The 25,657-nt window shown below is 48.0% G+C and overlaps 1 protein-coding gene across 1 annotated transcript; it reads left to right on the top strand.

Annotated features, from left to right (window-relative positions):
* The first annotated feature begins 4,563 nt into the window (after positions 1-4,563).
* LOC125940115 (uncharacterized protein K02A2.6-like) lies at positions 4,564-6,024 on the top strand. The gene has a single exon (XM_049655802.1). The coding sequence runs from the start codon at positions 4,794-4,796 to the stop codon at positions 6,000-6,002; it is 1,209 nt and encodes a 402-aa protein (XP_049511759.1). The 5' UTR covers positions 4,564-4,793; the 3' UTR covers positions 6,003-6,024.
* The last annotated feature ends 19,633 nt before the right edge of the window (positions 6,025-25,657 follow it).

The raw sequence follows: 25,657 nt of genomic DNA, 5'->3' as shown, positions 1-25,657 counted from the left end.
ATGCTTAGAAGTATTCAAGCTCTTAGACTGGGAAGGATTAGGAGTGAGGATCGACAGGCGAATATCTCAGCAACCTTCGGTTTGCAGATGACATTATCCTATTGAGCAACAATGGATAGGAATTACAACAAATGATTGAGGACCTTAATCGAGAAAGTGCAAGAATTGGGTTGAAGATGAATATGCAGAAGACAAAGATAATGTTCAATAGCCTGGCAAGGGAACAAGAATTCAGGATCGCCAGTCAGCCTCTAGAGTCTGTAAAGGAATATGTTTATCTAGGTCAAATACTCACAGGGGACCCTGATCATGAGAAAGAAATTTAAAGAAGAATAAAATTAGGTTGGAGTGCATACGGCAGGCATTGCGAAATCCTGACCGGGAGCTTACCACTGTCGTTGAAAAGAAAAGTGTACAATCATTGCATTCTACCGGTGCTAACATATGGGGCAGAAACTTGGAGGTTAACAAAGAAGCTCGAGAACAAGTTAAGGACCGCACAAAGAGCGATGGAACTAAAAATCTTAGGAGTAACGTTAAGAGACAGGTAGAGAGCGGTGTGGATCAGAGAACAAACGGGGGTAGACGATATTCTAGTTGACATTAAGCGGAAGAAATGGAGCTGGGCAGGCGATGTAATGCGTAGGATGGATAACCGATGGACCATTAGAGTTACAGAATGGACACCAAGAGAAGGGAAGTGCAGTCGAGGACGGCAGAAAGTCAGGTGGGATGATGAGGTTAGGAAATTCGCAGGCGCAAGTTGAAATACGCTAGCGCAAGACAGAGGTAATTGGAGATCGCAGGGAGAGGCCTTCGTCCTGCAGTGGACATAAATATAGGCTGATGATGATGATGATGATGACAGTTTGGTGGAGGTGCGGGGTAGTCTCCTTGTCTCCCAACCTGGAACTACGAAGCCGTACCCTGCCTCCAGCGCCAGCGATGGCTGAAGAAAACACCAGCCAAGGGCCCTCTCAGACTGAACCCACCGTCTGTCCCGGCGTGCTGCCTCAGCGTCACCCGCCGATATTCAGCGGGACTGACGACCAAGACGTCGAAGACTGGTTGGCAACTTATCAAAGGGTGAGCGCAGTCAACAAATGGGACTGCAACGGCCAGCCAAGGCAGCAACACTGGGCGAACAAGGAGAGCAACGCTGTGCGCAAGCGCGGCTATATATGCGTTCCCGTGTCTTCAATAAAGGCTTCTTCGTGTGGTGATCACGGTGTGCATTACGCTCGATACATGGTGTCAGAAGTGTAGCTCGCTCACGGACCATGACCGACCTACCCCCGCCTGAGCCACTGCAAGTGGGCGACAACGCAGCGGCGTCCTGGCAGACATTCAAGCAACGCATCGAGCTGTACCTGATAGCAACGGAGCCCACGAAGCCACGCAGTAAGGAGCAGAAAGCTGCAATTTTTAACACGAAAGTGTTTTATGCCGGGGTCCACCAAGACTTCACTGACGTATTTCCGTCACGGAAATACGTCATAGAACATAATACAAAGAAAGAAACCAGAAGAAAAAGTTCCACAAACATGCAAAATTTGGGAATCGAACCCACGACCTCTCGGTCCGCGACGATAGATCGCCGAGCGTTTAACCCATTGCGCCACAAACGCATCTGCAGAGAGCTACACAGACGCGCCTTATATATCTAACACTCCTCCGTGTACCCGCGCTCTTGCTCGGGGCGGTGCCGCCGCCTACGAGCAGAAAAGAGAAGTACTGCATTATGACACTAACGCGCACCGACAGTGAACGCTTCGGTGGTCTCAGCACAACGACGTCTCGATGCCAGCATTCGAAGGGACGCTGGCATAAAGAAGCACTACCAACGCCACCTAGGTGGTGGCGTTCACCGTACTCAGCACAGCGGAGCTTGGCCTCCGCAATTAGCGCTGAAAATGGTTCTGAAGTTGATCGCGGAGGCTGCAATTACGACGCGCTGTACGCGCTGATTTGACTCGGTGACGATTCAGTTACGTGCTTTGTCTTGCGCGTTGTATTGTGTGTCAGTTACGTGCTTCGTCTTTCGCGTTGTGCTAGCGTGTGCAGCGTAGTGCAGCTTCCATATGCACGACGGTTGCTCATGGTCATCGACGTTGGTAGTCGTGATGGAGGAGACGTGCCACCAGGCGTCAGCGTGGGTGCATCAACGCCTAAGGGCGCTTTAGCCACAAAACACCAATAGACATTATATATCAATGTGCAATAAACATTACACTACTTCTGTGAAGACACGTTTCACTTTCGTGTTCTATACCGATTCCTATATAAGAGGGATCAACCACATTTTTTTGCAGGTTGCGGGTCAAGAAGCTATTGACGTGTTTAATACCCTGAACCTATCACCGGAGGAAGCTAATGACTACGACGCGTTGGTTAAAGCGTTTGAAAACTACTGCTTGCCTAAGCGTAATGAGACTTACGAACGCTATGTGTTCCGCTCGCGTCGTCAGGCACATGGAGAGCCATTTGAACAGTTCTTTCGGGATCTGCAACTAAAAGCAAGAACGTGCAACTTTGGGGATTTGCGAGATTCCATGCTGCGGGACCAAATCGTGTATGGCATTTGCAGCACTTCCCTGCGAGAAAAACTTCTTCGAAAGAAAGACCTGACGCTGGTTACAGCAGTAGAATGCTGCAAAGCTGAGGAACTTGCCGAATCGCAAAATAGGGCGTGGATGGAGGAAAACAAGATTGAACCTGTTTCACGAACGCAAGCGAAACGCGGACGCCAAAAATGCCGGTACTGCAACTTCTCGCACGCGCCAAGGAAGTGTCCGGCGTTCGGCAAGACATGCAACAAGTGCACGAAGCCTAATCACTTCGCCGCCTGCTGTACAAGCAAGCGAGCAGCCGTTGATGACGTGTTCGAAGGAGCGGAGAGTGACAGTGACTTCGACGTTCTGGAGATCAGCACGACGGAAAGTAAGCGTGGCCCCGAAAGTCGCGACTGGATTATAACAACGAACATTGAAGGAACTGATGTGCAGCTGAAGGTCGATACGGGAGCGCAGGCTAACTTGTTGCCGCGTTCGCTGTTCAAAAGGCTCGGAACTAAGCAGCAGCCGTACCCCACGAGGAGCATCCTGCGCCATTATGGGGGTGGCGAAATACCACACAGTGGCAAGGTTCGCCTCGCCGTGCAGTTAGACAAACGGCGTGTGCTACTTGAGTTCTTCATAGTAAAGAAGAAGCAAGCCATTCTGGGCCTCGGGGCAAGTGAGCAACTTGGTCTGGTCAACAGAGTGAACGTGGTGGACAGCAGCGAGGCATATGGAAGCCTAAAGCAGGCATTCCCGAGGTTATTCACTGGCATTGGCAGGACGCGGTGCGAGTACAAAATGGTGCTTCGAGAGGACGCTGTCCCTGTGGTACAGCCAACCCGGCGTGTACCTTTCGCCCTCAAGAAGCCACTTAAGAAAGAACTTGACCGGATGAACGCTGCAAACATCATCGAGAAGGTGGAAGAACCATCAGACTGGGTAAGTCCCCTGGTTATCGTGAGGAAGAAAAATGGGGACTTAAGAGTATGCATGGACCCGCGAGCAATTAATAGGGCGGTGAAGAGAGAGCACTTTCAGTTGCCATGTCGGGAAGAAATCGAAGGGGATCTAGCGCATGCAAAGTATTTCAGCAGACTCGATGCCAACAGTGGTTTTCATCAAATTCCTCTCGACAAAAAGACATCAGAAATCTGCACATTCAGTTCGCCGTTTGGCCGGTATCGGTATCTCAGACTGCCGTTCGGTATTGCATCTGCACCCGAAGTTTTCCAGCGTACAATGAGCCAGATATTTGATGACCTCCCGGGAACACGTGTGTACATTGACGATGTGCTAGTGTGGGGTTCTACGCAAAAGGAACATGATGAACGCCTGTTCAAAGCGCTGGAAAGGGCACAGGCAGAGGGCCTAACTTTGAATGCAGAAAAGTGCATTTTCGGACGCACTGAAATCAGCTTCTTGGGTGATAAGATTAGTTCCAAAGGTATTGAGCCCGATCCCGACCTGATAAAGTGCGTTTTAAACCACCCTCCGCCAACGACCAAGAAAGACGTTCAACGCTTGCTTGGTACCGTGAACTATTTCGGCAAGTACTTGCCACTGTTGTCAGCCCATACTGAGGCCTTGCGCAGCCTGATTAGAAAGGACACAGTTTTCGAATGGACGCATGTTCACGAGCGTGAGTGGGCGCAGCTCAAGATGATGCTGACGGAAGCGCCCGTCCTGGCTATCTTTAATCCCGAGCTTCCCACAAAACTGTCGACGGATGCGTCAGCATTTGCACTCGGAGCAGTGCTTTTCCAACAACATGGAGGAGACTGGCGCCCGGTAGGCTACGCGTCGCGGGCACTCACAGAAACCGAGCGAAGGTACGCCCAAATAGAAAAAGAGGCCCTGGGCATAACATTCGGCTGTGAAAAGTTCAATGATTATGTCATAGGAAGACATATCGTTATCGAAATCGACCACAACCCATTATTGGCAATTTCAAAGAAGGAAATAGGCGACATGCCACCGCGTCTGCAACGACTATTTCTTCGACTGCTCAAGTACGAGTTTGAGTTGCAGTATGTTCCAGGCAGCAAATTGGTTGTTGCTGACACATTGTCACGAATCCCATCACGGGAACAACCAGAAAAAGGCACAACGGACGTTGAAGTTCATGCCGTGGGCGCCCTGACTGCCGTCGTCGGACCAGCCACCCTATCCCGTCTGCAGGTAGCAACTGCCAGTGATGCAACGGCGCAAGACGTCATCTCCAGGCTGCAGTCATCAATGCCTATAGAAGGTGAACTAAAGTCCTTCACACAAGAACTTTCTGTAGTCAACGGAGTACTCCTCAAGGGAACCAAAGTAGTCGTGCCTGCAAGCATGCGAACAGAGATGCTGCGACGAGTGCACCAAGGGCATCTCGGCTTAGGAAAATGCAAATCGAGGGCTCGCAAGTTGATGTATTGGCCAGGAATGTCAACAGATATTGCTCAGTTCATTGACAGGTGTGACGTTTGCAAGAAGTTTGCTTATCGACAGCCTGACGAGCCCCTGTGCCAGCGCAGCGTTCCAGACATGCCATGGGCCAGAGTTGGTACAGATCTTTTTCAACACGCCGGAAAGCATTTTTTGGTTGTCTATGATGCCTACTCTAATTTTCCAGAAGTCGAGCACCTGAAGGAGACCTCTGCAACAACTGTCATTCATAAACTACGTCAGATCTTTGCAAGGCATGGAATACCACTAGAAGTTTGCAGTGATGGCGGCCCGCAGTTTGCGTCAAAAGAGTTTAAAGATTTTGCGGCTCGTTATGACTTTGTGCATACGATTTCAAGTCCACGTTTTCCCAGGTCCAATGGGCTCGCCGAGAAGGGCGTACAAGTGGTCAAGCGGCTTCTGGGCAAGACTGAGACCAAGAAAGAGGACTTCTATTTGGGCCTTCTCAACTACAGGGTGTGTCCTCTCGAAGATGGCCGTTCACCATCGGAACTGCTAATGGGACGAAGTCTAAGAACGCTACTTCCAAATTTTTCAGCGTCATCCTCAGGTCTCGTTCAAAAACATGTTCAGGCAAGGACCTCAGGAAGACCACTACCTCCGCTACAGAAGGGAGACGTCGTCCGAATCCTCCGAAATGGTAGATGGGATATCAAAGCGCAAGTCCAAGATCTCGTGGCCCCGAGATCGTACACCGTTCTGACTGAGGATGGCCGGATTTTCCGTCGAAATAGACAGCACCTTCGCAAAACACCAGAAGCGTTCTATCGAACCATCCATTACCAGGCGGACGACTGCGACGACGCCCCTGATTCATCTCCGAGCGCTGTCACACAGCAGAGGCAAGAACCTCCGCAGGCCACACAGGACCGACCACCAGCAGGCACACCAGGAGTGCCCAACATTGCAGATTCACTGCGACGATCTACCAGACCGCGAAGACCCCCAGACCGCCTGGCCTACACGCACGGGTTCCAGCAGACTGAAACAGCCTAGGAGTGTCGACTGCTACGCATCGATGTTGAGTGCTTTCAGTGCTTTCAGTGATTTCAATGCTTTCAGTCCTATCTGTGTTTTCAGTGTTTTCCTTCTTCAAAGAAAGGAGGATGCAACGGCCAGCCAAGGCAGCAACACTGGGCGAACAAGGAGAGCAACGCTGTGCGCAAGCGCGGCTATATATGCGTTCCCGTGTCTTCAATAAAGGCTTCTTCGTGTGGTGATCACGGTGTGCATTACGCTCGATACAGATGCGACTAGGCTGACCAAGGTCATATTTTACTGTACCGGCGTCGCCAGTCTCTGGTTCCGCAATCACGTAGCGGAGATTCATAACTGGGCCTCGTTCAAGACCACTTTTTCGGAAATCTTCGGCCGCCCCGCAGTACGCAAGCTCCGCGCAGAACAGCGACTTCGTGAACGCGCTCAACAACCCACAGACGCTTACACAACACGTCGTCGACTTGTGTAAGCGTATCAACCCGTTGATGCACGAGTCGGATAAGATCAAACAAATGCTGAAAGGAATAGCCGATGACGCATTTCAAATGTTATTGGCCAAAGACTCACAAACCATCGCCGATGTTGTCAGCTTGTGCCAGAGTTTCGACGAATTGCGCAAGCAACGCGCCCAAACTCGACGCCCTCTGGAACAAAACGAATCGATCGCGTCCTCGTACTGGGTGACCAGAATGCACTGCTGATTCAGATCAAGCAGTTAGTGCGTCAGGAGGTCACCAGACAACTCTCTATTTTATCAAGCACGCCCGAGCCAGCACAGGCACAACATCTGGCCCCAGTCATACGCCAAGTTATCCAGTAAGAGGTCACTGACGCTTTGCCTTTCGCTCGTCCGCCACCTCCGGAGTCTGCGCCCTTGACGTACGCGCTAGTCGTCGCTGCCGGGTCGCATCGTCAGCCAACCTATTCTTCCGCGCCGGCAGCCGTTCGACCACCACCTGTTCCGTTCAGCCGAGCAGTCCCCACGTTTTCAAATCCATGGCGCACTGCGGACAATCGCCCTATATGCTATTCTTCCGGCTATGCAGGACATGTGGCACGCTTCTGCCACCGTCGCCCTCCCGTTAAAATGGAGGCCACGCGACCGTCTGCGTACGATCCTCGACGCTTTGATGGCATAGCGCGGCTACAACAATCTTCTTCGCCCGAGCACATGCCCGAGCGCCTGCCGCCCCCTACCCACCGATCTCCATCCCCTCGATGCCGCTCTCTGTGACCTTTGCGCCGTCGTCCCTGCCCTTCTGACGCGGAAAACAAGATGCCGCAGTTCCCAAGGCACGAGCTGCGTCGTCGTCGATCAATTCAAGTCCTCGCATTTCTCCGGCCAACCTCATCGACGTTTTTGTGGATTGCTTTCATATGCTTGCGCTTGTGGACACTGGTGCTGCAGTTTCAGTGATAGACATTGCCGCTTGCTTAGGAAGGTTACGACGACATCAAAGGGATTGTCCCTCCGTACCGCCAGCGCCGACCATATTCAGCCATCAGCCGCCTGCACAGCCCGCGTCGTCATTCAAGATGTTGTGTATCCCATTGAGTTCCTTGTGTTACCGACCTGTTCGCATGATGTCATCCTCGGATGGGATTTTCTCTCTCACCATCATGCCGTTATTGACTGTGGTCGCGCCGAGGTGGCGTTCTCTGCGTTGTATTCCGCGTCGTCTGCCCCTACGTTGGAGAAGTTCTTTGTCGCCGATGATACGAACATCCCACCCAATAGTGCAGCCCTTGTACCCGTGTCCTGTGCTGTCATTGGTGAATCCACAGTTCTAGTTACCCCCTCCGAGACCGTTCAACGCCGTAGAAATCTCGCATTGCCATTTGCCGTTCTCGACATGCCCAACGGTGCTACATCGTTGTTTGTTATGAATCCGTTGCCAGTTCCCTCAACCTTACTCCGTGGAGAGTGTTTAGGCACAATTCAGGCATTTGACGTAACCTCCATCTTTTGCCTTGACGACGCGGACAACTTTCAACTTTGTGCCCTGACACCTTCTGCTGGTACGCCTGATCGCCGACCGTTAAGCATGTTTGACTCCGCCATCGACGACGAACTTCCCGAGGCGCACCGCGAGAAACTTCTTGCACTTCTACACCAGTTTCGTGGCTCGTCTGATTGCCAGCAGAAGTCATTAGGCCACACGCACACTGTTCTCTATGCGATTGACACCGGCTCACAAGCGCCTCTCCGACCGCAGCCTTACCGCGTATCCCCTTCTGAGCGTCGTGCGATCTTCGAACAAGTCGACGACATGCTTCAGCGCGGCATCATTCAGCCATCCTGCAGTCCCTGGTCGTCGCCTGTTCTCGTCAAGAAAAAAGACGACTCGGTACGCTTCTGCGTCGATTACCGCCGATTAAACAAAGTTACGCGCAAAGATGTGTATCCTCTGCCGCGAATTGATGATGCCCTGGGCCGGTATCTTGTAGCGATGCGCTATGCTTTATTCTATACTAGTCTTATCATCCACCGCTCACAGCCGGCTGATCCCGTTGATAACGTAAGCGGACTGTCGCTCTGACCACTGACCAAGCGCGAAAAGCATGAAATAGCATTATCATCGGAAAGGCGTCGCTACAAAATACCGGTTGTGGACTGCTTGCAAGGAGCCAAATTTGTTTCATCACTAGACTTAAGATCCGGCTATTGGCAGGTCTCTATCGCGCCATACGATAGCCCGAAAACTGCCTTAATAACTCCCGATGGGCTGTACGAATTCAATGTCATGCCCTTCGGTCTATGTAATGCCCAACCACATTCGAACGAATGATTTATAGTGTCTTGCGTGGGTTAAAGTGGAAGACATGCCTGTGCTATCTGGATGACGTCGTTGTTTTCTCCCCTGATTTCAATAGCCACCTTCATCGTCTTTGCGAAGTATTGAGCTGCTTGACGCGCGCAGTACTTCAGCCTAACATCAAGAAGTGCCGATTCAGAGCTCGCAAACTCCCCATCCTGGGCCACGTAGTCTCGAAGGGCGGCGTCCTTCCCGATTCGCAGAAACTTCGTGCTGTTACTGAAATCCCGAAGCCTACCACCCTGAAAGCGCTTCGCAGCTTCCTTGGTCTCTGTTCATACTTTGGCCGCTTTGTGAAGAACTTCGCTTCTATTATAGCACCACTAACGATGCTGCTCACCGGCGATAGCGATCTGTCTGGTTGGTCAACGGCATGTGATGAGGCTTTCGCAACATTACGTCATCTCTTGACTTCACCGCACATTTTACGTCACTTCAACCCTACCACTCCAACCGAGGTACACATGGATGCTAGTGGAATCGGACTTGCCGCTGTACTTGCCCAACGAAAGCCGGGCTTCTCTGAGCACGTAGTTGCATATGCTAGTCGTACCCTCACGAAGGCAGAGTGCAAGTACTCGCTTACCGAAAAGGAATCTTTGGCCATTGTACATGTCATTTGTCGAATAGATTTATAGCACATCCTCGCGCAGGAGTATAGTGCTGTGGTAATAACGTTTTCTACAGCCCGTGTCTCTAGACGCATGCATTCGAAATGGTTGCTGAGGCAACAGTGCTCCTGTCACTGACGCATCTTAGTGCACCGTAATTTGCTAACATAGCTTTCATGGTCACAGCACACATATATTGTGATTGTCATTACTCATTATTTATATATTTACCTGCTGTAAAGCGAGAAATGTATAGGTCACTTTGCACCCGCATTACACCTACCATTATCATCAAATTTATCCACTTGCAATTCATCACTACCTCCTGGTACTCGTTGGCCATTCGTGGCCTCACGCATCAAACAACAACAAATCACGCATCATCCTATTACGCTGCTAGGTGTTACCTCTGCTGTAATTTACTCACCTTATCTTTTACAAAAAAAAACTTTTCAAAAGTTTGGTTCGCTTCTATTATAGCAGCACTATCGAAGCTGCGCACCGGCGATAGCGATCTGTCTGGTTGGTCGACGTCATGTGATGAGGCTTTCGCAACATTACGTCATCTCTTGACTTCACCCCCCATTTTACGTTACTTCAACAAGGAAAGGGGAACGAAACCACACAACCAGCAGTATGCCACAGTTGCCGTCGAGTCGGGTATTTCAGATGAGCAAGAAATACCTTCTGTGACTCTACACAGAGAGACCAATCAAAATGTTTCCGTAGTGAAGGATTTTAGCTTTCAGCAGATAGATCAGATTTATAAGCTTTTCGAAAAGTATCAAAGCTCCTTACTGAATATGATTTTGCGGTGGGCTATATCAAAGGGCAGACAACATAGGTGTTGACTATCGTAGCCATGTGTGACATCCTTACAGCTGTTCTGCTTAACTAATTTGTCATTTTTCTTACGGCAAGTTCCTCTTGGACAGATGTGTACAGCAGCATGCAAGTAATGTTTGTGTATGTTGTCTAAATGTGTGCACTATGAACATGTTGCTCCCCAAGCAACTTTATTAAGTGGGGGGATAATTGTAGTGCAGGGACCTTATGAGTGTAGTTTATGTGCGAGGACTGTTTGTGAGAACTCTCGAGACTTGTTCATGGAGGGACCTTATGAGTGTAGTTTATGTGCGAGGACTGTTTGTGAGAACTCTCGAGACTTGTTCATGGAGAAAGAAGAAACAGAAAAAGGCGAGCCTGGGGCAGCTTGCGCCCTTGACAGCGTTCAAAAAAGAAACAAGAGTAAAAGAAAGAAGAAGAGAGGCGGGTGCCGTACAGAGGGGACTCGTCACTTGGAAGACGCAGGACCAGTGCGCTGTTCGGGGAGCTCCTACCGCAGTACCTGAGGCGGCCCTGAGGACAACGCGCCTGCCTGTCGTTGCAGACGCGGAGTGGAGCGTGGTGTGACGCCGTTTGGAGCAGGCCTGGCTGTTACTAGCTCGCAGCTGCATGTTGGAGCAGCTTCAGGTTATGCCCGGGGCGAGGTTTAACCGAGGCCTTTGCTCGAGGCCTACTCGAGGCCTTTGATTTGAGGCCGGCTCTTGCTTGCGGTGGCACGTGAAGTTGTGGTGGTGGAAGCCACCCACCCGACACCCGTCCGAGTGCTCTGGCTACGGTAATGCAGCCGTGGGCCGTCGCCTGCCTCATTTGATTACCAGTGCCGTCGTCCTGCGTTGGCTCACCTCCCGCGAGGGTCATCGTGCCTTCGTTCGCCTCCAACGCGAATCGTCGCGACAACTCAGACGATCTACCGCCGAGCGACGACATCATCAGAACTGAAGCTGTGAGACGTAGTTGATCTTTCCTTGAACGCTGCACGTAGGACTTAGTGTAGACGTTTTTGTTTTAGGGACCTTTGCTTTGTGTTCTGTGTTAAGTGCTTCTCTTGTTTCAGTCCTATCGTGTTAGATAAATGTTCGTTTACATCCGTTCGTGCGTCTCTGACGTTCATTACCGCCTGACTGCACAAAGACATACGTGCCGAACTATTCCATCACACATGCATTAGACTTGATGGTGGATATCTGGTCCCCTCGTGTGCTGTATTGTTGTACTCCTCAACACCATACGAGAGATGTTCTGCCCAAGACTTCTGCGATTGTTCATTTTGCACTTGAGTTTGCTCGCAATGTTTGATTCATGCGTTACTTCATGCCATTTCAATGGGGGTGTTGGGTGGATGTCGACGTTATTGTACTTTAGGAGCTGCTTCAGCTGGCCTGCATTGAACGCTGGTCTGCGATTAGAGACCAATTTATTTGGCTTCCCTGCAGCGAACATTATGGTGAGGCAAGACATGCACTTTTAACAAGTCTTGTTTTTGCGTGCAAATGCCCATACATAACACACATCATGACCTATCACCAAGTGAATAAATTCTTTTGCAGACCCGTTATAATGTCCACCTAATAAACGTAATAAAGCCACCGAATAAAACCACCTATACTCTCCATTGCTCGAATGTTCAATGGTTCCTCTGCGCGTAGTAACAGTTCCAGCGATCTCAATTACTTGGTTTTCGGTTTCTTCCAAGTTTCGCATATGTCATAGTGCGGGACGTAAGCTGAAGCATCGCTGATCATTTCTGGCCAATTATATAGAAGTGAAAAGAAACCCAGATTTTTTTTTACCCCCACGTGTCTTAATTGGTGGTGTGCGTTCTGCAGAACGTCCAGTCCAAGAATGTGAGGAAGGTAAACTTCAGGAATTTCTTTCCGTGTGACCATGAGGTTAAAGTAAATAAATGAGATCAACCTCTAGAATTCAATAAAATGCGTTTGCTCCGACATTTTCATTGACCTTTTGTTGTAGAATGTTGACGTCATAAATAGAAAGTTTCGAGGGCCAAGCAAACAGGCAACCCTGTGGCTTCTTTATGTTACTCAGCCATTGTAAGGGACATTGGCCGGTGACGATTGTGAATGGTTAGCCGTGGAGGTAGCAGTGCCACTTGTAGCAGAATCAACTATGGCTAGCGATTCAAGCTCAGTCATGGCACAGTTCGTGCTTAAGCAATTCGCGCGAGTGAAATGCAACCGGATGTTCTTTGCTTTTATTATCTCCGTGCTTTAGAACTGCACCAATGCCAACGTTCGACGCGTCGTAGTAATGTATACAAGGTTTCTTGCAAGTATGTATTCTGAGGATGGCTTCTTCGGTCAGACGTTTCTTTATTTCATCAAAAGATTATTTGTACTGAACATCCCATTCCCATGGCGTGTCCTTCAGTAATTTCGTAAGTGGGAAAACATTGACGCTGAAATGAGTAGTATATTCTCCGTAAAAGATGATAGCAGCCAGAAAACGATGCAGCTCTTTCAACCAGCTTGGTTTTAGAAATTGCAGTACCGTTTCTGTATTGCCTCGCTTTGGCGATAGGGTGCTTTTGACACTCTGTGATCCAGAAAGTCAATAGAAGGCCAAACTGGCACTTCTTAACTTTAGTGTGACGTTTTCAGTTCGGAGGGCTTGTAGTAAAGCTTGGACGTGTCTTTGATGTTCAGAAAATGTTGCTGAGAAAAGTACGATATGATCAGATTAGTGAACGACATTCTTCATGCTGTTTTCTTATCACTCACATGACAGCTCTTTCAAATGTAGTCAGGGCATTCCTGAAAGCAAAATGCTTCACAAACCACTCATAGCCGTTTAACGAGACAAAATCTGCTTTCAGAAAGTCGTCTGGGTATATTTAGATAAGCCCATCCCCTAATGTAATGTTTAATTTTGAAAATATATTGATGTTCCCATGCAGCCCCGCACATCGTCGATGCGCGTAATAGGCAGGTAGGTGGGCACAGTGACGGCGGTAATCATTGCATAAACGAGCACGCCTTTGCCATTTCTTCGCTACAAGATCATGTGCCACGTACGGTGCGAAAAAGGGTCACACAACACCTCGCTTTAGGAGGTATGTCACTAGCCTGAAGATTTCCGCGTGGTCTGCCAGGGAGCAGTGATAGCTCTGTGAATCGGAACATTGTTGTTGTTGAGAATGATGCCATATTCATTTGCTATACATCCGAAGCCGATTTGAGACCTTGAGAAAATGTCCTAGTTAGTGTGAAGTACGTTCCTCAATTCTACTTGCTGCGGAGTAGGAACGTATATTACATCAATAGACTGCAGTAGGGAGTCGTCTGAACTGAGAACACAATTTCGGTATGCGGAGAAGGCACGAAGAACATCGTTGTTCTGGAGCAGGGTCATTGAGTTCAAGCTCAAAGAAAGGTTAAAATAGAGGCGTTGTGCAGGCGTTGCATGAATGCAGTCTTCATGCCCTGGAGAAACTGTGTTTAGACTACCATCACTAACTGTGCTTGTCAAGTTCGTTTGGCAAGCCAGCAGACGCACACCGTCGGCACTCACTGCGAGGAGTGGGCGTAGATCCCGCAGAATTACATTGCCCCGTATGGCGAGGCTCCCATTGAAACAGTTCTCGCTGCAACCAGCACTGCAAAGCATCCCTTTGGAAAGACACTTCTGCTTGAAGCGCAGCAGCAAGCCAGTTGGCAGTGGTAGAGATGGTCAATCCAGCGAGGCGCACTTGAACTTGGTACTATGTGAGCGTCCAAGGCGCGTCTTTTTCTCGTAGTAGCGCTCGATACGGTACTCTTTCTTGAGCCGGTAGTGTTTGAACTTGCAGAATAGATCCCTGAAGGGCACAGCAAAGTGCTCTGACGTGCTTTTTTATGCCTTCGTACGAGTTTGAACGTCGAAAATCTCGGTCATGTAGCAGCGAAATGTCTCACTTTCCAGATTCTCACTGATGAGGTTGATGAGGCCTCTCTCCGTCCATGTAGCGTTGGTCGCTTTCTTCTGAAACCGGCGCAGCCACTTGTCCTAAGTGGCATCGTCACCGGCTCCGGTGTACTTGATCAGATTGATCGTCTTCTTAGATGTGTTCATGATGCTGTTGAGACAGATCCTGTCGACTTACTGAGATGAAGCAGTCATGGACGTCAGTTAGAACACCAGTTCATTGATAATCCGCGGCCATCCTCTTCTTTCTCGTTCACCATCCACCCGTGGACGAAACGAACTTTTTATTGGGCGAACCTGTGCCAACAAAAGCAAGTTACGCTCGAAGAACAACGATAGCGGCGAACACAGTCTGTGATCGTCGAAATCTGATCAGCGGCAAAACGCGTGAGCTTTTATACATGAGTCATCGAAGGTACCAGAGTAATCCCTGGTGCACGCGTGTCTTCCAGAAAGTACTAGACAATTCGCGTCACTCATACTATCAGATTACATAAGCGTCGGTTACAGCAGACAACAGATAGAAGCACTGATAACGTTTGAGAAACTTCCAATACATGCAGGCCGCGCCGCGTCCTGCGCCGCGCAATAACCTTTACATTTGTTAACCATGAAAAGCGGTCACCGGTGAAATATAAACAAGTACACGCGTCAATACCTTCCCCATAAAAAGCATCGTTAACGATGCTACAAACACGAAAGCGAAAACAAAACCACGCGTAAAAGAGTAAAAAAACAACAAGTTCACTAAGTTCGTTAGCGCGCGTAGAAAGGCTTAAGATGCACAACGTGGATGACTTGAGGCCGTGCGCGGCGCAGCTGTGCGAAATGCAGTCTGGCAGGACCTCATAGTCTAGCCCGCCAATACGTCGGATGATCTTATATGGTCCGAAATAGCGTCGTAAGAGTTACTCGCTAAGCACTCATCGGCGTACCGGAGTCCAGACCCAAACACGGTCGCCAAGCTGGTACTCGACGTAGCGTCGTCAAAGATTGCAGAGTCGGCTATCGCTCCTCGGTTGGTTCTTGATGCGCAGGCGGGCTAGCCGTCGAACTTCTTCGGCGCGCTGCAAGTAGGTGGCAACGTCGAGATTGTCTTCGTCGGTGATGTCCGGTAGCATGGCGTCAAGCATCGTTCCCGGGTTCCCTCCGTAGACCAGGTTGAACGGCGCCATGTGCGTCGTTTCTTGCACGGTCATGTTGTATGCGAAGGTCACGTACGCAAGGATGGCATCCCACGTCTTGTGTTCGACGTCGACCTACATTGCCAGAATATCGGCGATTGTCTTAGTTAGGCGCTCAGAGAGGCCATTCGTCTGCGGGTGGTAGGCGGTGGTCCGGCGATGGCTTGTCTGGCTGCATCGCAGGATGGCTTGAGTTACATCTGCCGTAAAGGTCGTACCTTTGTCGATGATGGGGGCTCCTGTGGCACCGTGACGCAGGAAGATGTTCTCAACGATGAATCTTGCTACCTCGGCGGCACTGTCTTTGGGCAAGGCTTTTGTGTAGTCCGCAGCTACGACGATCCCAGGCCCCAGTAAGTCAATTCCGATCTGCTGGAACGGTCGGCGAGGTGGTTCAATCGGCTGTAGAAGTCCGGCTGGCCTTTTCGCTGGTGTTTTGCGTCGCTGACAGTCTCGGCATGTTTTTACGTAATGGGCGACGTCTGCAGTGAGGCGAGACCTGAGGTATTTTTCTTGTGTCCTCGTGAGCGTGCGGGAAATACCGAGGTGTCCAGCCGTTGGGTCGTCATGGGGGGCTTGCAGAACATCTGGACGCAATTCTGAGGGTACCACGAGGAGGTAGTTGGCACGGAGTCACGAGAAATTCTTCTTTAGGAGAATGTCGTCTTGGAAGAAAAACGATGCCAATCCTCGCCTGAACACCTTCGGCATATTGCCGAAGGTGTTAGCACATTGTAATTATACTTCCACAACAGAAATGGCTGCATTGTAAATCAAAATGGACGTTATTATCAATACAATTGGCTGATTAGTGGCGTTCCGAACCTAAATTACACCTTCCATCTACTATATTTACTGCCTTCCACAGTACTCGTACCAATCGTCGTAAAGAATTTTGTTTCATTTTCTGGTTTCCTGAAGTTTAATTTGCTGAACCACCATGTACCATCAGTGCCGCATACGAATTGCTACATAAACGCTTAATGGGTAGCAATTTCCACGTCAATCGAGCATGCTGCCGTGAAAGCGCCACCATGATGCGAAGTAGGTCGATGCTTGATGCCGACGCTCGCTTATTCCCGCCCGGCCATGCGAGGGATTCAGTTGAGAGTTATAACTTATAGCTGAGCGGGTTTACGGGTGAGTGGAACGAGCGGGCGAGCGGAGATAGCAAGCGGAGCGCCGCACGATATGAATTTTCGCTCAGCGATTCCTCGTTCGGTCGAGCGGAGAGCGTAGTTCAGAACGGAGTAAAGTCCCTATACCTTCGGAAAAGTATCGCCCCCCTTCGAACAACGCCGCTTCTCTGTCTCCTGTATCTCTGATAGGACAATGATAACGCGCGCTTTCAATTCTTTATATTTTTTCCGCTTTAGAGCCATGTCGAAAGTCACTCTGATGCCCGGCCTGATTGCTTCAAGGGATTGCTTCAAGATTTCGAGGGGCGCCACCGTCGACTTCCCTTCGCAAACAAAAAGTAAAGAAAAAACAAGCAATTTAGGAGAGGAGATGGCGGAGGAGAGAGTACATGGCAGTAGTTTTACATTATAGGGACTTTAGAGCGGAGCGCTTTGTTGCACCAATTGTCGAACACGGTTGCAATTTCTGTTACGAAGCGTCAGCACGCGGCTCAGCCGTCGCTTCAGGTTCTGGCTGATCGTGGTCGTCGACGTCAAATCATCGCCAAACAGCCTCGTTGCCGAAACCTCTCGCTGGGCACAGAGGTCCTCTTCAGTGGTGAAACACTTCCGAGGCTTTTCGTCTTCAGGCGAGCCAGCGACATGTTCGAACAAGTGCCAGTGCTGTTCGTGGGGGTGGTCGCCATGTGTGTTTCGCAAAAACACTGGTCCTGCGCGTGCGCTCCATGGAGCAGGGGAGACGAGCGAGCAGCGCTCTCCATAAAAAAGGCGCAGTTTCGCCCGCAAAGCGAAGCATCGATTGTGATTAATAGACAGCTATACGAAGCAAGGATAGTCGTGTAATTGGCCCAATGAAGTTGTAAACACGCGCTTACTAACTAAATAGACAAGCACGGTGTCCCTCGCGCACAGGTAAACGTGAACACATCTCGCTAGATTACCGGGGAAACTGGCTGTCGAAACGCTGGAGTTAGAAAGCGCGCCAGCAGCAGCGGGAAAACTGACCTTAGCGCTCTCGTCTAGCTTCAACGCGAATTAAACATCGAAAGCACAGCAAATACGAAGCTACCGGCGGTCGGCGCATGCACTTTTTCCCGAACGCAGATCACTTTGAAGATAAGGCCCGCTCGGGCGCGCACTTCGCCCACATCACAGATCGCTTTCAAGATACGGCGACCGCGCGGCCGCGCTGTGAGCAGCAGCCGACAGAGCAGAACGCAACCCGCCCCCCTCTCCCTCTTAGTCACCTCGCCCCCGTGACTGGCGCGCGAAAGAAGACTGCGCACTTCCGGCCTGCGTTCCTCCCTTGCGTGCGCTACATTGAACCACGATTGCCGGCTGACCCTCATACGCTTTCATTCACACTCACAGCGTCCGGCGCGCGGCGACGATTTTCTCGCCGTTGGACTTTATACGGAACGTCACGACGACAGCGACAACGACGACAACGGCGACGACGACGGCGGCGCCGACGGCAGAAATGCGCTTGAAATGTGCATATAATTACTATCGCAATAAAACACTGGCCGCCCGAGCGTATACCGCACATGTGCAATGACGTCTCCGCTATCCCTTGTGGCCCGCTGGCCCACAAATCCGTTGTGCTATATCTCTCGGGTCGTCCTTCTGGGCGCCGCGGAAGGGCATGGCAGATGCGCTCTTCTTCGCGTTAGTTTTTGTTTCGCAGGTAAAATTGGTCAGATTTCATCACTCCGCAAAAATGAGCAGCAGCCACATTTTTAGAAATCAGAATGAGCTATTTGCCATTTGCAGGATGGACTGTCTGTCTCCGCTGGTAAAAAGGTAATCATTTTAATTTCCATATTCATTGCCCTGATGAATGTCTCTACTCAGCTTAAGATGTTTGCCAGCACTGAAAAAGTAATGCCGAAGGTGGCAATCAAATACCGTATTTTTCATCTGCTTGAGGATTTTCGCACAGTTTTCTTGAAACACCCAGTATAGTGTTGCTCTCGTCGTTTATGTTGCATCTGACTACTTCTTCCAATAAAATGTACAATTTGTATGGCTCTCTGCAGTAGTGGTCTATTAAAACACCAATTGAATCACAGTAGCAGTTCGACTGCATTCCGTTGGAAATAATATCGTGCAGAGCATTTAAGTGTTATACAGCTGAAAACCTTAAAATTTTCTGACACTTTTTCAGGTGTCTTAAATGTCCAATAGACAAGCTCTCTGAAGTAAGTTTGGCTGTTCCGATGAAGGCACATTGCTTCACCGTCACAGCGTATTTGAAATGTGCGTAATTGTGTATCTACCCGCAAAAATATCGATCATTGTGGACTCATTGCTCAAAAACAAAACAGGGAAATAATATTATGAGGAACCGCAACGATTCAAACAGGCGAATCCTAATAAATAACAAGCAAATCGTGTGCCAAGCCTTGCAGTTTAGAGGAAAAAATAATATTACGGGTGCGGCTCCAACTGATCCGCACCCTTTGATTGGAAGAGCATTTTTATTGATCATGCCAAGGTGCGGCACGGCGAGTGGGATCACATGGCATGCCATGTGATCCCCCTTAATGAATCTCAGTGTTGCGTACTCATCACAATAACGAAACGAGTGAGAAACATGCAGTAATCCATACATCGAAGAGCGAGATTGTATCAATTCTCGGTCATCTCGCAAAAAGAGACGCTTGCACGGCAGCCTTGCCTGTTTGCGAGCGCCCGCCTGTCAACAACGTAAGTACAACGGCAGGAGAGTAATGATGACAAGTATCTCACGGTGGCGCTCTGAGTGATAAGAAGCGCGATACAAATCTATGGTAGCACAGCATAGTAAAACAACACAGAAATTAAATGGTCAGGCAATGCACCGTCTTCCAAATAAGGTGCACTCATATTCCCAATCCTCGTCAATTCAAATGAACACGCGTGAATGCGGACATAATATATATTTTATGCCGGGCGCTTTGTATGCACCCATGAACCGCACTTCCTCCTTTCCGTATTTTAGTTTTTCGTATTTTTTTCCCCTTTTCCTCAATAGTGCCTTGTAGGGCGAATTCTATGGTTACCGCATTGTGTTCTCGAAACGAAATATCCTCGCTAAGAATCGCGTACGCAAGAGAAAGCTGTGTGAATTCGGCCTTTTGTACACCAAATAACGCTGCAAAAATATTTCAGTTGGCTCAATCGCTTCAGATATACAACTTTTTTTTCTTTTCGGCATGATTCATTGAACTTGATTCGTCGAGCTTTCAAGCCACTATCTATTGCGTTTCTCGTATATCGGTTGGGTGGTTCCTTTGGTTGCATGCCAAGGTTGACGTACTGTACAATCGTTATGTTGTACATAAAACAACAAGCTTCTGGTGCTTTTAAGATGATGAGATGAAAATAAGTATCTACTTACCTTCAGGTTGAACTTTCATAATAGTATTGTAATTCATAAGCCTTGCCAACGAAGGATGTGACTCGACGTTCAGTATTCCAGTCAAACGCATTTCCACCCTGTTTCGGTTGTACAAGTGTCATATGGTACACACACGTTCAGGCTAAAATTCTTAAAATTACCTTGTGCCGTTCCTGTAAAATATCCGATCGAAAGACACTTGACCATCTTTCACACTTGTTACATCATAGAGCTTACAAGCGGTGTTCTCTTGCCCATTTACCGCTGCTGTCTCAATAATCCATAACTTTCCGAGAATACTGAAGAACTGCAACGAATACACAAAATGCTTACATCTGGAAATGTATGGATGCATATGGTAGGAAATGACTGATGAGTATATTGTATTCTTGCATTATCATAAAAAATGACTTTTGCACATCAATATTCATACAACGAAAAGTGCAACACATCAAGGAAAAGATTATGGGGTTTTACGTGCCAAAGCACGCCGTAATGGGGACTCCGGAAATTTAGACCACCGGGGGTTCTTTAACGTGCCCCTGAATCTAAGTACACGGGTGTTTTCGCATTTCGCCCCCATCGAAATGAGGTCGCCGTGGCCGGGATTCGATCCCGCAACCTCGTGCTCAGCAGCCCAACACCATAGCCACTGAGCAACCACGGCGCGTGAAAGGAAAGGGCGTCGTTGCACCTAACTTTATTCCAAGACAACAGCGCAATATATAGTCAAGCCACACATGCGCGGCAAGGTTCCGAGCATGATATCATCCTAGATCAGTCAATATCAAACATGTGCTAGATTAAAAAGCATCCGAAATATTCAAAATCAGTGCCGCGCAACACCACTGACGTATCGCTAATGCAGATATCTTTTTTTTTCTTGGGGTGTAACATGCCTCCGACATTCCTCGTGCCAGCAACTCGTTGCTTCTGCCAAGAATATTCTCAAATCTTGCCTTACATTCACAGGATTTGCAGCGCACAGATGAATGTTTAGAGAAGGTATTCCTAATGGAAAGTTCGTGCTCTCTCGCTCTGTCATTAACACATCGACCCGTTTCGCCCATATAAAGCCTGCCGCAGCTCAGCGTAATTTCATAAACCACATCCACCTACCGCACAAGAGGTGTCCGGCCTTGCATGCCTTTTGACACGTCTTCGGCGCTTGTGAAATCTGCGGGCACAGGCCTGACAACTTCCTTGGTGCAAAGACCAAAGGTACATTGTACCTTATTAGCTACCTTCTTAAGGTAGCGCGCAACCTTATAAAGTTAGTTGTGTCTGAAGCCCTTTCCTGGTTGCCAGTATTTTTCTTGGTGTGTTGCGTATTTCGTTGTTTGAAGCGTGTACCAACCAGCCCAACAAGTTTTATTATGCTATGCCACTATTTCAATTCCGTGCGCTTGCCGCTCGTTCAAAGTACAAAAATAATTTATTGTGATTTCCATGTAATTATTTTCATTTCGTTAGGTGCATCTTACAAAAATAGGTGCATCTCACAAAGTCGGGAACAAACTTTGAGTGCCTTTTTGTTCTCTTGCGAAGAGCGCTTGAGTTTTCTGGTAGGAATACCTTGAATAATGCTCGGCTAAGGCGTCGTCGTTTCCAAGCATTATGTGCTTGCTTTTTGCCATTTGTATTTGTTGACGGCCTTGTAGTTGTGTCTTTATTGTTGAAGTTAACTGTCTGCGGCTGTATCTTCCCAACTCGCAATATGTTTAGCTGCCTGAAGCGCGTTTGTGCGAATGAGTACTCCATTAAACTCCCACGCTAATTGAATAGGACGCTAAATGTGAATGAAGGAGAAATGCCGTGGTTTGTTGAAAAAATATGTAAGGTGGCATAGGGCTTTCCGTAAAGCTCGTTCGTGTTAACTAAGATTATTAACCTACACCTGGTGTATAAATGGCAAAGGAATATTGCCTACATTCAAAAAGTAAAGAAAAAAGTGAACTACAAGTAGACACGTCGTAAAAAGTTCGCAAATATCTGTCTTAATGATAAACAAACTAGAACAAATTAAACAAAATCATTACCGATGCCCAGGAATGATGCAGAGCCTAATGTCTTGAAAGTAATGAGGGATCTATGAATGGAACCTCATAGATCTTGCAGCTCCTAAAGTTTTGTGAGCATGTTCGGTGGCCATGTGCTAGTAAATATTTCATTTGGACTGACTCCAAATGGCGAATTTGCCCGTCTGTTCCAGTTTATTGTATTACAGCGACAGCTGTTTCTCAGATTCTGCTCTTTCGATGTCGTTCTGGCAATTTCGTTGTCGTTCGATGACGTTCGATGACGTTTCGATGACGTTCTGGCTATTTCAATATCCGCTGGTGTCTGGCTCCGCCCATCGCTGGACTAAGGAAAGGACAATACATGCTCATTCTGCCGCGAGGATTTCAGCTTGCGACGATTACATTGGTGTGTAGAATTCTACCCCACAACCACTCCGTCGACGCTACAGCAGTGGAGAATTCTGAACATGCAGAACGTGACAGCGCCAGAAACCACTAATGTCAGCAGCTCCTGGCACCAATAATAACGCCAGAATGCCCTCTCAACGGAACCCGGTGCCAAAATATGGCGCCAACATTTGTATACTGGATAGATCTGGCATCCATACCTTGTTGGAGTGTTCTAGCACGTCGTTTTTTCAGCTGCGGAGGTGGTCCTAAATTAGAATTTCTTTTTCAGCGTGTATTGAAAATGATTTAGTGCATCTGCTTCGTCTTCATTAGTCTTCTCCCATAGCTCGGTGTCTTCTCATGTTTACTGAAAATTGCTGACATCTTCTTTTCTTCAAAAATAGCATGAGGCCTATTAATGGGGCCGTCAAAATATACGTTTCAGAAAAGCCACTCCAGTTCATGAGTAAGAAACTTAAATGTCCCTTGAGAAGATGAATAGATTTTTTTTTACTTCTTGAAGCAGATTGCTCGCATGCACCTCCTGCGAATGTTCACTCCAACAAACACTTTGGAAAACAGTCTAATCTGTTTAGCCTAGAACGTATTTCACTGAGCACAGCACCTTGGCTGAAAACTTAGATACCAGCATGGCTCACAGACCGAAGTGGTCACTGTACTACCCTGAGACCCCAGGAAAATTCTTGAGAAGCATAACGCCTCTCAACCGAGGGAGTAAGGGGTTGCAGTCCATGGTCGCTCGAGTATACGAAGATAATGCTTAGTGCTAATTATATGCATTTCCTCAGCTATCATGTACCTGCTTCGCGCTAAATGTGAAATTGTAATAATTGTCGTGAACACTGCTGCGCGCGCTTTCCATTTTAAAAACTTCTTGTGTCGTTTGCTTGGGCTCACAAGCTAGGGAATCTATAGGTATGCACAGAAATAACATTGGCTCGTGCGAAAGCACGAAATTTCCAAAGAAAATCACCATGGAGTCCACTTTCAACCACAGGATCATCTTTTCAACATCACTAGAATCAAAAAGACACAAATTTGAGGTTGTAAGTAAACTAATAATTTTTTATAATTAACTTCAAATCAAATCAAACCAAATCAGTTTATTATTATTATAACATTGTATGTGAATGACAGCATTTAAAATATACAGATGAGGGTCCCAAAGTACATGACTGCAACGGGACCCTCGATGAAGGTTACAAATAAATAATACAAGTATTAGCAGTAGTGCGAACAAATGGAACAAATATATGAAGTAAAAAATATCATTAATCATAAGAATAGAAAACATCGAAATGCATGAACGTAAAAAATAACAGTAAGCATAAAGGAATAGAAAACATCAAAATGTATGAACGCAAAAAAAGAGGAATTTGAGAAATAAATACAGTATATAAAAACACAAATGTAGTACAACTTAACAAGCATCAACATCAAGAATTCAACAAATAATCTTTTAATGAATTCTTGAATGAAAATAAAGCAACTTTGGATTTAACAGAGATGGGTAAATGATTCCACAATGTGATCGCACAGAACGATGAAGATGATTTACCGTAATTGGTAGAAACCTTAGGTAACAAAAAATTATTGTTAGCAGCAAACCTAGTATAGTTGGATTTTACTAAAAGATCTGAATCAATGAAATTGGTGGGAAGTTGATTTGTTAATTGTTTATATAACAACAAAATTACACTAAACCGAAACAAGTTATTAATAGATAAGATGCTGTTGCAGCGAAGAATTAGCTTCTCGAATTTCAAGGTCGCGCAAGGCCGCTAAGATTACCACGCCAGTGGAGAGGCTGCGTCACGAAATTGGCCTCCGTGCCACCAGAGGTACTGTACGCCGCAGAGGCCTACCAACTGTCCTCCGGTAACTCCGAGCAAGAACGAACGGGTTCGCGTCTTCTCCTAAAGAGTATGACGAGAACACTTAGAGTCCGTGAATCCAAGTTACCCGCTGGGCGATCCTTGACGAAAAAAATCGAAGGAGCCCCTCACATCGCGCATAGGCCAGTCCAGCCTAGGATTGGACGAGGATATATAACTGTGCAAGGTCATTGCAGCCACACTGAACTTCCATAAGCACTCACACAGCATCTCAACAACATCTGAAGATCTTGCTGAATCACATTAGCATGGAAGACCACAGAAGTCAGGTTCACGACAAAGCCTGGAAAAGGCGACAATATTGAAAACTTGGGACCCATTTTCCTTACATTCTGCGTAGGGTAAATGCAACCCTACCAACCCTACCAGGAAGAAGAAAGCAAACTGCCAGACTCAGTGGTTGGATTTAGCCGGCATTTCTCGTGCCAAGACGTATTCAGATTACCCAGAGAATCAAAGAAGAGGCAGAAGACGCGACACGGAACTTGCCCACGCCCATTTTTGCATTTGATCTGTTGGGGGCATTCGACAATGTATATAATACCGCCATACTATCCAACCTACACATACCAGACCGTGGTGCTAGGATCTGCAACTACGTAAGGAATGCTCTGACGAACGATAAGGCTGTCGTAAGCATAATAGAACGGGCCACGGACCCTTTCCTGATTGGAAGTAGAGGGATCCCACATAGAGTGGTCCTGCCCCCTCTCTAGTTCACTATCAACCCAAATAGATTTCCTCAACCGCTAAATCGAGAGATCCCAGGGATGTGACACGGGCCATGCGCAGACGGCATTGCCCTCTGGACTGTAGCTGGCTCCATAGGAGAGAAAGAGGGCAGCCTGCAAGACTGCCAGACATTCTTAACAATTATGCAAGGAGGTGCAGAGTTGCCGGTGCTTCTCAGAAATCTGAACTACTGCTGGTCACTGCCGGTGAAGAACTAAATCTATATTCACCTAGTGAACGCATCCACCTGGAACGCATCCACCGTATGCACTCCTGACTTCGACGTACATCAACAAATCGACTCCTTCATGCGCAAAGCCTACAAAAGGGCTTTGCGCTTACAATCAGTGCGCCTTGGGAGAAGGTGCTAAAGCTAGGGCCTAACAACTCCACCCAATATCTCGTAGAGTCTCACTTAACTTGCCAGTGGGTGCGTTCGAACAGAACAACTGGACCAACTATTTTCGGCAGACTGGACTTTAACGCGATGCTGCAGCCCCAACCCCACACGACGGTATTGCTACCCAAGCGCGAACGGAGACAAATATTGGTTCAACCAATATGAAGAAACTCGCAGCCTGTCCACAATACAGGAAGAAGGGCTGCAAGGGCTAAAATCATTAACAGTACACTTAACTAAAGGGCTGCAAAGCAAAAGTTATTACCAAACAGTACGATAAACTTGTCACGTACA

Source organism: Dermacentor silvarum, chromosome 9 (assembly GCF_013339745.2).
Source record: "Dermacentor silvarum isolate Dsil-2018 chromosome 9, BIME_Dsil_1.4, whole genome shotgun sequence".
In the NCBI taxonomy this organism is placed as follows: domain Eukaryota; kingdom Metazoa; phylum Arthropoda; class Arachnida; order Ixodida; family Ixodidae; genus Dermacentor; species Dermacentor silvarum.
This window is presented reverse-complemented; position numbering and strand designations above follow the sequence as displayed.

Excerpts from the sequence above, each read along its gene's own strand:
- LOC125940115 (XM_049655802.1), top strand. The coding sequence starts at position 4,794 with ATGCCTATAGAAGGTGAACTAAAGTCCTTCACACAAGAACTTTCTGTA.